The sequence below is a fragment of the Lathamus discolor genome, chromosome 5, assembly GCF_037157495.1.
Source record: "Lathamus discolor isolate bLatDis1 chromosome 5, bLatDis1.hap1, whole genome shotgun sequence".
Taxonomy (NCBI): Eukaryota; Metazoa; Chordata; class Aves; order Psittaciformes; family Psittacidae; genus Lathamus; species Lathamus discolor.
The window spans coordinates 88817831-88832484 of NC_088888.1; the positions used below are offsets into that span (position 1 = coordinate 88817831).

General features: G+C 39.1%; 1 protein-coding gene across 1 annotated transcript in view; it reads left to right on the forward strand.

Annotated features, from left to right (window-relative positions):
- Positions 1–14654, forward strand: part of CSMD1 (CUB and Sushi multiple domains 1) — a 1149005-nt gene that overhangs the window by 567389 nt on the left and 566962 nt on the right. Inside the window, exon 5 of the mRNA XM_065681530.1 lies at positions 1875–2082. Within this exon, the coding sequence (XP_065537602.1) occupies positions 1875–2082 (208 nt within the window). The remainder of the gene's footprint in view (positions 1–1874; positions 2083–14654) is intronic.

A 14654-nucleotide genomic window follows, 5' to 3' on the forward strand; every position in this document is an offset into this window, starting at 1 on the left:
TGATTCCCCTTTCTGATTTGTTACAGATTTAGAATAGTTTTTAAGTTACTGTAATCTTTGCATGTATTATGCACCAGGAATCTTGACTCTGAACCTCAGCTTTATCCATGAGTTCTTTAAGTTTTACTTCCTTTCCCCTTTCATCCCTCAGAGGCACAATCGCCCTCTTAATATGCACTGTATAAAAAGCCAGGGATTGAGGGAGAAATGATCACAGAGGTGGCCTGATTTCAACAACAAAAGGAAATCTTTTAGGCATGTAGATCTGTTTCACTCCTAAATCTCCTTCATTTAAAAAAGAACATATCAAGGTCCAGAAAGTAAGGTACTAAATTTATTGGAAAGACCTGCCCTCCTCTTAAAAAATATGTGTGCTAAGAAATCATGAAACTAAATAAGGCTTTGATAGCCTAGGTTATGTTACATTTCTTTAGTAAGTAAAAATTTACTTTTCACGTAGAAAAGTAAAAGTGACTACCTGTTCCAATCTCTTCGGCAGCTTTCTCCTCTTTTCAATCAAATTAATGGGCCATACAATACTTAAATGTTAAAGAAATTATTCTGTTGCTGCCTTTCTTCCAATTCTTCTTTTTATTTCAGTCCCTTATTAGCTATTTTTCCTCTTTTAATAGTCGTCTTTTTTGAATGTCCAGCACAGTATTCCTCTTCTTTTGATTCAAAAGAATCCTTTTTGCTTCAAATCTTCCTTTAAAACTCACTTTCACTGACACACTTTCAGCTGTGATTGAGAAGAGCAGCTTTACTCCTACCTCTCTCTGTTGCGTTAATTAACTATTCAGCTATTATCCTAATTAGACTGTAAGTTCCTTGTGTCATGGACCTTGCCAAGGTATTTAATTTTAAATCTCCACATGCACTTACAGTATGCAAATAATACCTAATGATAGCAGCAGTAAGTAAAGATGGGTAAGAAATATAAAAACAAAACGCTTCTGATCATTCACCTATGCAGAAATATTTTTAATTACTATTGCTGTAGCTTTCATAGCCACATTACAACACACCAATAACCACTTGGCAAATCTTTAATTTTTATGCCAATTAGTTGTATAGATGAGACTATTTTTTAATTACATGTTTTAATACCCAATACTAATAATAATCAGCATATCTTTAAAGCTTTCAATGAAGTCTTATGGGGCAAGGAAGAGTACAAGAAGTCTGCTATGTCTGGCAGCAAGCAGCATATTAAGCAATATTCCAGGCTTAGCACGAAATTTCTGTGCTCCTTTTTTTTTTTTTTTTTTGGAAAATTGGTTAATGACCATTTAAAAATATATGTTATTAGCTGATGATGTGTGAAATTTGGAAGGTCCATCTGGCAAGCAAACCTTCTGAATTTATTTGCTATCTGCAAATGTCCTAATTCAGAAAAAAAAACTTGAGAATGGCTAGTATGATGTTATTAATGCTTCCCAGTTTAGAATATTTTTTCAGCAGATTTTATAGTTATGAGAAATGAGAGAAATCTTCAGAAAAGGTGGTATTTTTAAACTTATATCATGGAGAGACTGTGTTTCTGTGATTCTGTGCCAAGTTTTTTCTTAGATTTCTTCTCTGCATACTTCCACAGAGCCAAAGTGAGGGTTCTCTAAATGAGCTTGTACTAGGTGTCTCAGCTAACCTTATCCTTCTTTGGCCTGGCACTAAAGTATCACCAACAATTTAAAAAAGTAAGAAAATCAAAGCCAAGAATTTCTTCAGCTTAAATGCCAAAAACTTTTATTCTGTTCATCTGGATAATATTTTGTTTTGTGGGTATTCTACACACAGAAGGGATGATCTGGGTTTGCTATGGCAGAAATACTTGTTTAAACTGCAACTCCAGTAATAATTGGTATTCTGTTCATCAGCTGAAGGAGCTTGTGGAGGGACACTGCGTGGGACAAGTGGAACTATTTCAAGTCCTCACTTCCCATCCGAGTATGAAAATAATGCTGATTGCACCTGGACCATATTGGCTGAACCAGGAGATACTATTGCCTTGGTCTTTACTGACTTCCAGTTAGAGGAAGGGTACGACTTCTTAGAGATCAGTGGAACAGAAGCACCATCAATATGGTAAGTCAGAGAACTTGTAAAGATCTTTGTTCTGTTTTTAATTTTTTTGGTGAGTATTTTGAAATATTAAAGGGTATTTAAGATATTTTCTACCTGCTAACAATAACCATTTTGTTATATATTTTCATTTGGACACTTTTACACTTCAGAACTGGAAAAAAACACAGTAGTTTGCTTCTGCTTCTTTCCAAATCTTGATCCTTCTTATTTTCTGCCATCTTCAAGAATTATATTTCTAAGGTATCTTAGCAGTGAACAGTTATTGATGTTACATATTTAAATTCGTTATGAGAACATTTTCTGTTGTTGTGTCTTGGATGACTTATCGGGGTATTGTACTCCAACAATGAAAGCAGTGAGCAAAATTCAGCCTCACAGTAAAACAGGAATATACAAAGAGCAGATAGATGCCATCTTATTCTAAACAGGCTATAATTCAGTCTTACTACGTGTACTCATGTGTGCAAGTATTATTATCTTATGTCGGCTGATTAAAACTGTTAAAACTGTTTGCTTAGCAGTACTAGGGCTTAGTGATTATCATACTAATTCTACGTTCTCTGTTCTAAGTAAAAAATTATAGTTCTGTCTATGGGAAAGTTGCAGAACGGTTTCTTTGCGTGCTGCCTATGCAGGTTTTTCTTTTGCTTGACATACATGCCATTGCTAAAAAGTGTTGCCTAGAAAAAAAATACAGATTTGCTACTCCCAGCTGACTGATGGTTATTATCTTCAGAATGCCTTTCTGGAGATGTAAAGCAATCTGACTATTATTTTAATGTCGTAGAAGGCTAGGCAGTACAGTCTATTAATAACTTTGAAGTTCCAGGTAGCATCTGATTTGCTGAAAAATTGTATATCAAAATGTGTGTCAACCGTGCTTGGCAAATATGTGAAAACTTTGTTTTGAAGATACTTCTGGATCTATATAACAAGTTTACTCTTGTGGGGGTCCAATTCTCTTAACATTCCACATGACCAAAAGTTGTGTAATGGCAGTCAGGGAAGCAGCTTTGTGTCAAAGTAAGTGCTCATGTCTTAGTGTCTCACGTACAATGTGCAAGTACCCCCTTTGCTTCGCTCTCATGCGCAGACATGCACAACAGTCATCAGTGTCAATATTTTCTTACTAAGGGTTCTAAGGACCAGAAGCTGAAATCTTGAAAAGGGGTATTGCTGCACAACATAAAAATCTGTCTGTTTAATTTTGTTTATGAGGCTCTAGTAGGCACCTAACAACGTATTTGGAGTTTTGCAAGAAATTAATCTGTTAATGAACTTGAACATGCAAATACAGGCATAAATTTACAGATAGTCACATAGACATATCTGTTCTGGTAATAGATGATGTAGAAAAATGTAAGTAGAAAGCAATGGAACCATGATCTTAATTGATCTCATGATATTGATCAGCATTACGTTGGAAATCAGAGAAATTATAAGAGTTTTATTCTCTTAGAATTCCACCAAAACATTTTTCTTATATTTCCTGAGATTTGTTTTTTCTGCTGGAGATTTTTTTTTTTTTTTTTTTTTTTTAAATAATGCTAAACTCTAATCATAGACTCATAGAATGGTTTGTGTTGGAAGGAACCTTAAAGATCATATAGTTCCAACCCTCATGCATGGGCAGAGACACCTTCCACTAGACCAGGTTGCTCAAAGTCCCATCCAGCCTGGCCTTGAACACTTCTAGGATGGGGCATCCACAACTTTTCTGGGCAGCCTCTCTGCTCACTAACAGCTAAGCATTTATTACATGTTCCTATGATAATAGAATTGTTAAATCATAGAAGAGTTTGGGTTACAGCAAACCTTTAGAGGTCATCTAGTCTAACCCCCCTTCAATGAGCAGGGGCATGGTCAACTAGATCAGGTTGCTCAGAGTCCCACCCAGCTTGACCTTGAATGTTTCCATGGGTGGGTCATCTACCATCTACCATCTGGGCAACCTGTTTCATCGCCTCACCACCCTCATAGTAAAAAAAAAAAACTGTCTTATATCTAGCCTAATCTACCCTCTGTTAGTTTAAAACTATCACCCCTTGCCCTGTTGCAGCAGGCTCTACTAAAATGTTTGTCCCCATCTTTCTTATAAGCCCTTTTAAAGTACTGTAAGGCTGCAGTTAAGATCTCCCTGGAGACCTCCAGGCTCAACAACCCCAGCTCTTTTCCATCCCTCTGATCATTTTTGTGGCCCTCCTCCAGACCTGCTCCAAGAGGTCCATGTCTTTCCTTTGCTAAGGTCTCCAGAGCTGGATGCAGTACTCCAGGTGGGGTTTTACCAGAGGAGAGGGGCAGAATCACCTACCTTGTTGTGTTGGTCGTGCTTCTTTTGATACAGCCCAGGATACGGTTGGCTTTTGGGGCTGTAAATGCACGTTGCTGGCTCATGTCCAGTCTTTCATTCACCAGCACTCTGAAGTCCTTCTCTGCAGGACTAGTCTCAGTCCCTTCATCCCCTGGCCTGTGCTGATACTGAGGTTGTCCCAGCTCAGGTGCAGGACCTTGCATTTGGCCTGTTGAACATCGTGAGGTTCACATGCGCCCACTTCAAGAGTTTGTCCCAATCCCTATGGATTGTATCCTGTCCCTCCGGGGTGTCAACTGAACCACGGAGCTTGTTGTCATTTGCAAACTTTCTGAAGATGCATCCGATCCCACTGTCTGTGTCATTGATGAATATATTAAACAGTACAGGTATCACTGATACCACTACAGGATCAGATTAGGATTACTGATAAAAGTGTGGATAAGCTATGAGAAGTTTTATAAGAAATGTTTAATGGATTATTGGATGATTTGGAATGAAGCTACACATTCAGTTATATTTGAGGCAGAGCAGTTACCATAGCAACATTAGAGCCATGCTAAATGTAGTGCATGCTGTAATACGCTAAAATCAGCTGTGTGTTGTGTGTTGAAATGTGAAGTTGTTCTGTAGTTGAAATTAGTGGTCTAGAGGTGTATAATCTTAAAATGTGTCTTTTTGTGTGTGTGTTTTTGTGTTTGGTTTTTTTGTGTGTGTGTGTGTTTGGTTTTTTTATTTGGTTTTTGGTTGGGGTTTTTTTGTTTTTAATTGCTCCTTTTTCTTTAGCATCATGTCAACAGCTTTATACAGTAATTCTGTATTAGAAGACACACATTCCATTAGCATGGTCTGGTAATTATGATTGTTTTTTCACTTAAAGGAGCATTTTCTGTAAAATAATCACATAATCCTAGTGAAGAGCACTGAAAGGCAGCTAAGCAAGCGCTGCAAAGCTGGAAAGAGAGTGAGAATAAAGAAAATAATTTCTGACTAATGATTCTTTAGTGACTGTAGTGTATGGTGCAGTAGGTCTGGATTACCCTCTCCAGACATTTCTGCAAGGTTAGAAGCAGTTCCAGCATGATTAGAGTAAATCTGGATGGACTCTTAAGTAAAGCAATGGAAGTGCTAGAACAAGTGAAATCTAATTGCTGAGGAGAAATCATCTATTTCTAAAACATCCATATGAGATATATGATTATATTGATTCTAGTATATGCCTTATGTTTATTGCATAAAAATATTAACTGTTATTTTACTTATATACCTTACATGTTTCTAAAGCTTAAGATGCTCGATTAATTTCTATGTTGTATAACTGATTGTTGTTTTGTTTCCAATGCATTGAAAAGGAAGAAGAGATTTGTTTACCTTTTCTTATTCTTAAAAGATTATTTGACAATCTTCAATGCAGTCCACTCCAATGGAATTAATTTATAAAATATTCAAGTGGCAGTACCTCACTCTTTTATGTCCATGATACAGTTAGAGTGTAAAATCTATTAGAGATTTTTAAAGTCTTTTTTCTTAATTAAAGAGCAGTTATATAGCTCTGTATCTTGAATAGATGCAAAAATATATAGATGACCACATATTTAACCCTGCTTTGAATCAATATAAGTATCAACAGGCTTAAAAATATGAACATGAATATGAATGTCAATGCAAAATGAATGTGAAGCAGGTATAGAATCATAGAATCATAGAATAGTTAGGGTTGGAAAGAACCTCAAGATCATCTAGTTCCAACCCCCCTGCCATAGGCAGGGACACCTCACACTAAACCATCCCACACAAGGCTTCATCCAACCTGGCCTTGAACACTGCCAGGGATAGAGCACTCACAACCCCCCTGGGCAACCCATTCCAGTGTCTCACCACCCTTACAGGAAAGAATTTCCTCCTTATATCCAGTCTAAACTTCCCCTGTTTACATTTTAACCCATTACCCCTTGTCCTGTCACTACAGTCCCTGATGAAGGGACCCTCCCCAACATCCCTATAGGGCCCCTTCAGATACTGGAAGGCTGCTATGAGGTCTCCACGCAGCCTTCTCTTCTCCAGGCTGACCAGCCCCAACTTTCTCAGCCTGTCTTCATACGGGAGGTGCTCCAGTCCCCTGATCATCCTCGTGGCCCTCCTCTGGACTTGTTCCAACAGTTCCATGTCCTTTTTATGTTGAGGACACCATACGTATAACAGGCTTTTTAATCTGTGTAGGACGTAAAAGTACTATTAGTTGATTGTAGATGAAGTAAATATTTCTGAGTTTGAATAATATTGATTGATAGTTGCTAAATATAAAATAAATTTGATTAATTTGTTATTACCTAAAGGAGTTTAGATGAAATACATGGGTTTTTTTGAGTTGGTGAGCTCTTGCTCGCAATGCCAAGAACAGTACTTCTGGAAGTATGACAGAAAGATAACCTCTTTGCTACATCTGGAGTCTGAGTCGAAGTTCACCAAGTGGTGCATCCTTTGAGTCTGAAGGGCTCATCTGTTGTTAATTATTAGTACTAAAAAAAAATTAGAGGTTTTTGCATAAAAATACAGCTTTTTAAAGACTTCCAAACATGTCCCTTTAAACTTCACCTTAATATGGTACTGAAAATTAAATCAAAGTTGCATCTAGAGGTAGTGTTCATAAATATCTTAAAAGGCCAGGATTAATGAATATAGTTTTGAAGTAAAATCAGGAATATATAACTTGAGGAAAGCATCCTTTTAAAAATTCCTTAATGAGTCTTTCTGAAAAAACTGAGGTTTCTTTTGGTTTTGGTTTATAATTTGCCCTGAGTATCTTATTATTAACAGGTTAGTTAAAGCTGGGCAATTCACGTGGGTGTAGATAGGCCTGACTCTGGCTTTTCTATATAAATGTGGCTTTGCCATAATTGTCACAAGATTAAAAACATATTTGACAAAAGAAATATATTAGACTATTACAGTATGCATGAACGGTGATTATGATGCTAAGGATAATTCTGCACTTATTTTTTTAACTTGGAGTTTTAATATTGCACATACTTTGTTCTAAAATTTATGTTTTCCTCTTTTTCTTTACAATACTAATTTGTCTTGCTGTTATTCTATTTAAACCTAAAATTATTATCCTTCAGTTTTTTCTCAGTATTTGCCAATACAAGAGAATGAACTACACTTTCTACATTTTAGTCCAGATTAATTTCCTAATACTACTTAAAAATACCTTCAGGATTGCTCTGACTTCCATATAAATCACCTCTATATCCTAGTGAAAGGCCATAAAAATATATGTGGGTGTGAGAGTGATTTGGAAGCAGCAATAATGAATTACTATAATGTTGGCATTCAATTAGACATAAGCACGTGAAGTCATCCAAAACTCACTTCTTATTTCTGTGTTAATGAGTAACTCTTATAACAGCTGGGTCATCATACTAATTTGTGTTTCCATAGGTAAATAGACCAGTCCAAGCAGTTAGATATAATTCAGAATAGTAGTATTTTGATCTGCATGTTTTCTGTCCTGTTTGTAGAGATCTGTCTTAATTTTACCACCCTCGTGTGAGTGGTCTGTAGCAAAGTGGTGCATGAGATTATACAGTGGTCTAAATTACCTTTCAGATAGACACCTATGGCAGTAGGTCCATTCATGCGAGCTGAACATTTAGCTCAGAATTGCATAACTATGCAGCTAAAGAGCGCCATCTATTGGTTTACTGTGAAAAGGTGCATTGCTTGTGGTTGCACCTTCAGTAAAGTTGTTACATACCTGAGAATGGCTCCTAACATACCCTTGGCAAGATGAGACTTTATTTTCTTCTCTGTTAGACAAGAAAGGGTGTGCCATGGCCATGCAGCAACAGGAAGGCAGGTAGATTCCAGCTTTTTCATTTGAGAATGCAATCATATTTTTATTAATTTATTTCTACTTAGTTACTCTTTTTAGCCTCATTAGAGACCTTCTGACAGTCAGCCATTTTTTTTTTTTTTGTCACCAGTGAAATGCTACAATGCTGTACATTTCTATTGGAGATACTGGTAAAGGGCTCTCTTGCTTTCTACTAGGTTTTGAAGCTCTTTTCTGTAGCTTTTAACTGCATTTTTTCCTTTTCTCTGTTTTAGTTAGGAAAACGAGTCCAATGAGTATTATCTTCTGTGTTTGATAGCCATGAACCACATTTCTTTTTGTTTGCTTGTTTTCAGGAAAACAAGTTGCACAGTTACCCTTGAATTCTATTGACTTTCATGTTGCAAAGTTTCCAGTTACTGTGTAAAAATCCCATAGTCTATCAGATTTAAAAATCAGCATTAATGCTGTTCAGCACTTGAACCCAATCTATATACATAGCGACACAAGTTTTTAAATTTGCTGCCATAGAACATTATGTAGTTCCAAATCCCTCACTGGAAAGAGATACATTTAAGGTGAGTAAGAAAAGCCTGTATGAAGAGCTTTGTAAAACTGAAAAATACAGTCTTACATACTTTCGCAGGGTTTTTTGCATACTGCAAACTGAATAAATGATAGAAGAATCCCTAAAATAAGTAATATGGCAAATGCCATGTCTCTTTAAAAGTCTCAGAGGAACCTATTGTTTCCTACCTTCTGAGTCCTGTCAGTTGCTGCATTTGGTGCTGATGCTTGTATGTCCTGTTTACTCCTAGCTGTTTTATGTTAGCAACACCTGCTCCCTTCCCGTTTTCCTTCCCCTTCCTTTTCCCTTTCTGTTCACTTCCTCTCCCATATGTCCTGTTTTTGCATTCTCTCTCAGCCTTTCCTGCCATATTCAATGGTTTAAGCTTAAAATCCAGTAAAATTTATCCCAGACAAACACTAACACATTGTCATAGGTCTTCTTGTCCTTCTCCCCTTGGTTTCTATCAGATTAAGGGTTGAAGAACATATGCCCAACCCCGCATTGTTTTTCAAAATGGCGTAGAAAAAGTTCACCAACAGCGTGCTGAACTTGAGTGCCTGTGGAGTTCTGTAATCTTGGAGTGAATGTTTCACTGGTGTCAGAGCTGTTAAGTATAGTCTCAGAAAGGATTATACCACTGACATATTAGGGAATTTAGGAGGAAAATAGTCACAGTGAAAATTGAATGCCAGCTATGCATGCTAAACATGTTGTACAGGCAACTGGTGTATTCTGGCTCTTAAAGTAGTGCTTTCCACAGTCTTTTAAAATTCTCTGAGTGGGAAATAGCATGTTTTAATTCAATATCTATATCCAGTTCTTTGGCATAGCAGTTGCTATACCCAAACATGTGCAGATAAACAGCTTCTTCACTCCTACAGCTTTCCCATAATAAGAATTAATAAGCTGATCTCATCAGTGATGTATCTTGTAGTTTGCTATATTTGTCAAAATCTTCATGTTCCAAAATGGATTTTCTGCAGGCATTCAAATGCCTGCTTCAAAAAAATTAATTATCCATAGTTGTAAGTAAATTGTGAGCAAATTTGGGAGAATACAGTTAACACTGTTTAGTACCTCTGGAGTCCATAGAATGAAAAAAAACCAATGTAGATGAGACAGGTACATCTATAGCTGCAAAGAAACTGGTATTTTAAGACAGGGTTACATTTCCTCCCCTACCCTGGACATTGTGTTCCTTCTCCTTTCAGCATCCTAAGGCTTTTTTTTTCTTTTTTTTTTTTTTTTTTAGAATTGTTTTGATACAGAAGAACACATATGAATTTGTTTGTTTTATTATTTAAGTGCATATTGGTTGGAAATGTAGCGCTCCAGGGCAGCCTTGGTTGCAGCGATCATGAGATGGTCAAGTTCGAGATCCTCAGGACAGTGAGAAAAGCATGCAGCAAGCTCACTGCCCTGGATTTCAATAGAGCAGACTTTGGCCTCTTCAGGAACCTGCTTAGCAAGGTTCCATGGGATATAGCTCTAGAGGGCAGGGGGGCCTGAGACTGTTGGATGGTGTTCAAGGATCACCTGCTACAAGCTCAGGAGTGTTGCATCCCAACCAGAAAGAAGTGCAGCAGGAAGGCCAGGAGACCTCCATGGATGGATAAGGAGCCGCTGAGGAAACTTCAAGGGAAAAAAAAGGCTTATAAAAGGTAGAAGCAAGGACAGGTGGCCTGGGAAGAATACAGGGATGTTGTCTGGGAAGCTAGGGACCAGGTTAGGAAGGCTAAGGCCCAGTTAGAATTAAACCTAGCCAGGGATGTTAAGGATAACAGGAAGGGATTCTATAGGTATGTAGCGAATAAAAAACAGACTGGGGGCAAGATGGGCCCCCTCTGGAAGCTCTTGGGAGATCTGGCTACCCTGGATTTGGAGAAGGCTGAGGTGTTGGGACCGGTCTTGTTTAACATCTTCGTCTCTGACATGGACAGTGGGATTGAGTGCGCCCTCAGCAAGTTTGCCGATGACACCAAGCTGTGTGGTTGGGTTGATATGCTGGAGGGAAGGGATGCCATCCAGAGGGACCTTGACACACTTGTAAGGTGGGCTGATGCCAACCTTAGGAAGTTCAACCATGACAAGTGCAAGGTCCTACACCTGGGTCAGAGCAATCCCAGGCACAGCTGCAAGTTGGACAGAGAAGACATTCTGAGCAGCCCAGTGGAGATGAACTTGGGGGTGTTGGTCCATGAGGAAATGAAGATGAGTCAGCTACAGTGTGCGCTCGCAGCCCAGAAAGCCAACTGCGTCCTGGGCTACATCAAGAGGAGCATGACCAGCAGGTCGAAGGAGGTGATCCTGCCCCTCTACTCTGCTCTTGTGAGACCTCACCTGGAGTATTGTGTGCAGTTCTGGTGTCCTCAACATAAAAAGGACATGGAACTGCTGGAACAAGTCCAGAGGAGGGCCACGAGGATGATCAGGGGACTGGAGCACCTCCCGTATGACAACAGGCTGAGGAAGTTGGGGCTGTTCATCCTGGAGAAGAGGAGGCTGCATGGAGGCCTTATAGCAGCCTTCCAGTATCTGAAGGGGGCCTATAGGGATGCTGGGGATGGACTCTTGTTGTGGATTAAGCCCAGTCAGCAACCCAGAAAAAAAAACGCAGTTCATTCACTCACTCCCCCACTTTCGTCCCTCCGCTCCCAGGGGAATGGGGAGGAGAATCGAAAGAATGTAGCTCCCACAGGCTGAGATGAGAACAGTCAAATAACTAAGGTATAACACAAACCACTGCTGCTACCACCAATAATAATAATGATAAGTGGAATAACAGGCGAAGAGAATGCAACACGTCACCAACTGCTGACCCATACCTTGCCCCGACCCAGCCCGACGCGAGCAGTGATCTAGCCCTTCCGGGTAACTGTCCCCAGTTTTACATCCTGGGCATGACGTGCTGTGGTATGGAATACCTCTTTGGCTAGTTTGGGTCAGGTGTCCTGTCTCTGCTTCCTCCCGGCTTCCTGTCCTTCCTGGCAGAGCATGAGACTCAGAAAGTCCTTGGTCAGACTAAACATTACTGAGCAGCAACTAAAAACGTCGGTGTTATCAGTGCTTGTTCCCAGGCTGAAAGTGAAAAACACAGCACTGCACCAGCTACTAAGAAGGAGAAAAATGACTGCTACTGCTGAACCAAGCGCAACTCTTCATCAGGGACTGTAGTGATAGGACAAGGGGTAACAGGTTCAAATATACAGGGGAAGTGTAGATTGGATATAAGGAAGAAGTTCTTTACTGTAAGGGTGGTGAGGCACTGGAATGGGTTGCCCAGGAAAGTTGTGAATGCTTCATCCCTGGCAGTGTTCAAGGACAGGTTGGAAAGAGCCTTGGGTGGCATGGTTTAGTGTAAGGTGTCCCTGCCCATGGCAGGTTGTAGGAACTAGATGATCTTAATTCCTTTCCAACCCTAGCTATTTTATGATTCTGTTATTCTATATCAAATAATATAACTATATAAGCAGATGAGCTCTGCTGGTTGCAGTGAGGCCCCTTGAGATTCTTGTTGATAAAATGACCGTCATGAAGGAAAGGACAAAGTGTACAAGTAGTGGTTTCAAAAATAAGCTGAAATGTAATGTGTAATGTAATGTTTCTTTGGGTATGTTGAGGGATAGTATGACAGATTTTAAAGAGCTGGTAATATTTTGGAAGCAGCTTCAGGTTGGGTTGGAGGAGCCAGGAGACTTGAACTTCAGAGTAGCAGCTGGGGAATTTGCTGCTCCGGGTTAGAATAGCCTTGGCAGAGTGATATCCCAAAGGATCCTAGGAAGTGTACTAGAGCCAGGCCTCCCACTGGCACAGAGTGAATAAAACTATCCTAAGGCCCCAGAGAATACCACTGTCACTAATGATCCAGCAGTCGTATCACTTCTCCTTCCCTCTTCCCCCAAAACAGGACTGTTTTGGTACATTGACCTTTTCTGTGTAGGACAGCAGTGAAGCCGGACCTGCCCTCTTCGTTCCCAGTAAATACTTGGTAGGTGTATCAGTATCCTGTGTTTTTTTACCAAGATACTAGTTCATATAATGATAGCAAATGCTAAAATATATATAATTCTTCTTAGAGCTTCAGGCAGAAATGTAACAAAACACTTTCCCATACTTCATTTTGGACCACAGCTTTCCTTTGGATTATATGTTAATCTTATATTCAGAGATGCAGGTGACGGAAATAATCTGAATAAAAACTACAGCAACAAAAAGGTTGGGAGAGTCCTGATGCAAAGGCAAATCTAGTTAAGACTTAGGTAATAAATATGTTCAGTTTATGGCAATATCTCACACAGAAATCTTGCAAAAGTTCTTAGGCTTGCATTTAAAGAAAGCATACCTGGAATTCATTGATTATCTTTTGTATTATCTTCATGCTAAATAATATATACATATTGGCATCGGTGTGCATAAAACTATGTGGAAGCTTTTGCAAGGATTTTGACCCTGTAATAAATAGGATGGTGAATGTACTTCATGCGAATAGTAGTGACTAAACTAATATAGTTTCTTGCCTGTGTTAGCTGTAAAGACGCAGAGACCACAAAACAGTTAACACCAGCATGTGAATGGTGTATGAAGTGAGAAGTAGAGAAGCAGTAAATTGATGCTTAATTCACAGAACACTATTGCTTTCTTTGCACCTATTAATTTACAGCCTACTGTGCTGAAGAGGTATAAAGGCTTAATTCATACCACATCACAAACTGACAGGAACATAAGAGTGAGAGAACTCACTTAAGGAAGCACTGTGACCTATGGTATAATTTTCCACCACATTTAAAATAACATGAAAAGCACTAGACTTTTAAAATTAAGCATGTGAACAAGGTTTAAATACATTAACAGAGAGCTTAAATTGCTTAAAATACCACTAGCATTACTGTCTTTCTGAGAAGACTGTCTAAACCTGGGGGTTCAGTGTGCTCCTAAAATTTCCTTATACAAGTTCTGGTGCAGTGTTCTAGAATATCTATACTGTTAGCCTCGTTTTCTCGCAAAATCCTGTGTTAGATTCAGGAAAATATATTCTAATGATGAATCAGCTCATACCACTCTGTTCAGGTAATGTTAGAAGCTTTTCTTAGAGGTATTTATGAATCACTACATTTATTGCTTTTACACAGTACCTATCCATTGGAGTCAGCCTCAAGGTAGCTTCCTAATTGTCATGGTTTAATCCCTGTTGTCAAGTTAGCCACACAGTCCACTTCCCCCCCACCCCCCTTCGGCCCTGTCTCCCCGCCTTCTCTTCTGTTCCTGAAGGGAAAGAATGTAACTCCCATGGGTTGAGATAAGAACAGTCCAGTAACTAAGGTATAACACAAATCACTACTGCTACCACTAATAATAATAATGATAAGGGAAATAACAAGGAAAGAGAATATGATACCACTCACTGACCAAGCCTGAAAGAGCAATGAGTGCCCTTCCGGGTTACATTCCAGGCATGATGTGCTGTGGTATGGAATACCTCTTTGGCTAGTTCAGGTCAGGTGCCCTGTCTCTGCTTCCTCCTGGCTTCCCCTCATCCCTGGCAGAGCATGAGACTCAGAAAGTCCTTGGTCAGACTAAACATTACTGAGCAACAACTAAAAACCTTGGTGTTACCAGTGCTGTTCCCAGGCCAAAAGTTGAAAACACAGCGCTGTACCAGCTACTAAGAAGGAGAAAAAATGACTGCTACTGCGGAACCCAGGACACTAGTAAGACAAAGACTACAGATATTTTGACTTTTGGAACTTTAGATTAAAATCCCCCTCTTCTTCCCCTTTTGCTATATAGTCCTACCAGTGATTCTAGATTTGTGCGAAATAATCACAGTAATTCTGTAGTAATAGTGCATATATTCC